Source organism: Phalaenopsis equestris, unplaced genomic scaffold (assembly GCF_001263595.1).
Source record: "Phalaenopsis equestris unplaced genomic scaffold, ASM126359v1 Scaffold234162, whole genome shotgun sequence".
In the NCBI taxonomy this organism is placed as follows: Eukaryota; Viridiplantae; Streptophyta; class Magnoliopsida; order Asparagales; family Orchidaceae; genus Phalaenopsis; species Phalaenopsis equestris.
In genome coordinates this window covers 7,639-11,018 of record NW_018252084.1, presented here as the reverse complement: position 1 = coordinate 11,018, position 3,380 = coordinate 7,639, and the positions used below count along the sequence as shown (strand labels likewise).

At 34.0% G+C, this 3,380-nt stretch overlaps 1 protein-coding gene across 1 annotated transcript; it reads right to left on the bottom strand.

Moving 5' to 3' along the window:
• Window positions 1-284: 284 nt before the first annotated feature.
• On the bottom strand, window positions 285-2,952 carry LOC110038851 (vesicle transport v-SNARE 11-like). The gene is made up of 6 exons (XM_020743769.1): window positions 2,872-2,952; window positions 2,414-2,595; window positions 2,173-2,231; window positions 1,885-2,073; window positions 1,193-1,363; window positions 285-591 (listed from the first exon to the last, which is right to left on the bottom strand). The coding sequence occupies exons 2-6, from the start codon at window positions 2,505-2,507 to the stop codon at window positions 439-441; spliced, it is 666 nt and encodes a 221-aa protein (XP_020599428.1). The 5' UTR covers window positions 2,508-2,595; window positions 2,872-2,952; the 3' UTR covers window positions 285-438.
• Window positions 2,953-3,380: the final 428 nt, after the last annotated feature.

Here is a 3,380-nt window from a genome sequence, read left to right as displayed (position 1 = left end):
TTCAGAAAAGATCGTCATTGTGATATGAGGTGTGATATTAACTCCTGACGTGAACATGCGAGTTTATTTAAACAAATTTAGATCAACTCATAAAAATATCAGCATATACCAATCTTTGAAGGCTGAACATTGATCTCATCACACAAAAAATACGATATCAAAATGAAATCTAAACCTACATATATGGACATAGCAACGCTCTTTCTTCAAGCTAAAGAACTATCTTACAAAATTAAAAAGATATAATGATTTCTAGTTGGAGAGTATTAAAGAAGACAGAAAAATTGGAAATCTTGTACCAAGAAATGCACATTGAAGCAATACAAGAACTGCTAGTTTAAATAGCTTAAGGAGCACACATGTATAATTTCAGTCAACTTGCACACAACAAGTTAAGCACACTTACAATAAAAATTGAGCACAATTAAGCAGGATCCATCAATAGGCGAGCTTGAAATATAGAATGAGGAGAATAGCCAGCACCAATGAGAAAATTATTGCCCCTATGATCCACTTGTTCTTGTCCATCCTTCTAGACATGGCAGTAAGAACTTTCTTGCTCTTGCCTATATTATCATCCACGCCATGCAGCTGCAAGATAAACAAAATATGACATTTGTAGAGATGCGAAAATTCATGGAAAAAGTAAACACAATTTACTGGCATCTAGTTGATATTTGGTAACGCCTTTAGCTTCTATAGTAAATCATGTAAATCCAGATTTACTAAATCCTGCCAATAGCAGAATCTAGTAGATTCAGAAGTGAAGGAAAAACTGAGAAGAAAACTAAGAAAAAACTGGATTTATGGAATCCAGGATTTAAAAGTGCCATTTTTTCTGTCCAGCAAAACTTAAGTTAAATCCCACTTCAATCAATTACCATACAGGCCCCTAGTATGCATTTAAAGTTAAAATGTTAGGAAAATTATCACTGCTACGGAGAGAAAATCGCAAATTATAAGAATGAAATGAATTTAGAGAGTAAAGCACAGGAAACTGATGAAGGGCACAGAAAAAATTCAATCCACAAGTTTATGATTCCACCGAAAATTAAGAGTTTTTCAGTACACAAAAAATAAAAGTTGTTCGACAGAGAAAGGAAAAGAATGGGAAGACATCAAATATGATAAAAATACAAAGAACCATCACCAAAATTCTAACAAAATTGACCAGTTGAGGCAAACAACATACTGCATTATGAGCATGTAGAAGAGATTGCCGTTGCTGATGCAAGTCTTGCAGGATTGAAACCCCAAGTTCTTCTGTCTCTAACATGGTTCGTCGACTCTCCTTAATCCTTTCACTGGAATGATTCAACCTTTCAGTTGACATTAAAAGCCTTCCCCTTTGATCAGCAGACACCTGAATCATCAAAGAACAAGTGTTCAAAACAACAAAAGTAACAATGGGAAAATCTTGAGACAATAATGGTCTTCGGTTTTACAAAAGATACTTACAATTGATAAATAAAAAAGTTTACATTTCATGATGATAAAAAGGTGGTTAATCAAACTCTAAAAATCATAAAATATGCATGATAATATCAAATATCATGTGGTAGAACTTTGAAGCAAACATTATTGATAGCCATTTAAATCCTTGGTTTAAGGAACACAAGACAAGGTTCTCTCATCACTGAAACTAGATGTGTTTAGATCAAACAAATTCCTATCGCTTAAGAAGAACTATTGTATCTAATAGGAAGGAACAACAGGTTCTGAGCAAATTTATTTGAGCTCTACAGTCCAGTAAATAAACATGCTAGCCTAAGAATTTGTTGAAGTAGTTAATTAGTTTGTTGAAAAGTGCTGAAGAATAATATAGACAAACAAATGAAGAAAGATGCAACATAATTTAAACAAAAGAAGCTTCTAATATCATACAGATAACGTATCTGCCATCCCAGATTCCAACAATTCCTCCCTTGAGGCATTATTTGCATTAGGTGAGGTGATTCTTTTAACTTCACTCTTCAGGTTATTGAGATCCGATTTGTATTCACGCAACTTGGCAAGCAAGGCGGCCTTTACACTTGGCTGCAAACTTCTAGCTTCAAGATCCATTTTACGAATCTACATAAACCAAAGCCAATAATACAAAATCAATAAACATAAATGAACAAAAGAAAAAAATATCAAGTGATACTTAAGCGGGCTAATCAAATCAACTACCAAGTTTTCAGCATCCTCCACGCCAGACCTAATCTCAGCCAACTTCTGCTTTTTTAGTTCTGCAAGATTAAATCAAGAAATAAGATGGATAACAAATTTCTGACAAATGCATTACAGAGGTAAATATCTCGAGAACCTATATCACATCTTTTCAGATATAAAGAAGAAAAAAAAACAAGTAATATATGCTTCCATAAACATGAAGAAAGATCAGAAGTTACGGGAAGAAAGTATCACTAACCTCCATCAAGGGCGGCCGCACCTGTACATTTCCGCGATAGAGAAGCGGAGATTTCACAATACTGGCGCTCGTATCCTTCGAATACTTCACTCATCGCCTTAAATTTCAAGGCAATTGAATAAATCAACAAAGATCGATGCTTACTTCAAGCTATCTCGAAATATTAACGGAATCAAGGAAACCTGGGAAATAAAAGGAAACCGGTTAAAAACCCAGAGATCTACGTTCTGACAATTATTAAATTCGTGAATCAATGAAAATCTTAGAAAGCCCGATAGGCCGTGTCGCAGAGAGGTTGAGAAGCCGTCTTTAAACCTAATCCAGATGCAGATCCCGGCCTCGACAACGTAAAAGTCTGTATTGCGCTTCGAGAGATCATATGGAAGAACAACGCCGACAACGCAATAAATTCAAAACAGAAAGAAAAAACAATCGTTAGAAGGGAGAATCGAACTTACGATTAGAGCGAGGCCGGCGGGAAGATGACCGCAGAAAGGAAGATGGGAACCTTCGTGGCCAAGGAGGAGCAATGCCTGTTGGAAATAAAATGCTTTTATTTAATAAAAACAATAAAGCTTCAAATATTTTGTTAAAATAACAAAATTGCTACCATCATTTTTCATCAACTGCCGTGCCACGACTCACATGCGAGGCAAGAAAGTTTTTCTTAAAAATGAGGTTTAAATTTTAACAGAGAATTTTACCCGCATAAGTAGTTTTTGTTTGGACTTATCACTACACGAAGTTCACAATTTACGAAGCTGATGTTTTAAAAGAAATTCATATATTTAAAAAATATAATTTTTAAAGTGTTGTATGGATAAATATCTATAATAGCCCTCAGTAGATAATATTTAGAATTTATAACTATTTTCAATTTACATAATTCATTTTTTAGCTGTGTTACCTAAATAAAAAAAAATGTAATCAAAATTAAATTATATAATAAAGAGAACACTAGATTTTA

What these genes read in the sequence shown, in the direction of transcription:
- LOC110038851 (XM_020743769.1), bottom strand. Translation starts at nt 2,507, where the DNA reads ATGAGTGAAGTATTCGAAGGATACGAGCGCCAGTATTGTGAAATCTCC. An exon ending in TGGAGGATGCTGAAAACTTG is followed by an intron (nt 2,074 to 2,172) that starts GTAGTTGATTTG and finishes TGGTTTATGTAG; the next exon opens with ATTCGTAAAATGGATCTTGA. An exon ending in GGATGGCAGATACGTTATCT is followed by an intron (nt 1,364 to 1,884) that starts GTATGATATTAG and finishes TTGATGATTCAG; the next exon opens with GTGTCTGCTGATCAAAGGGG.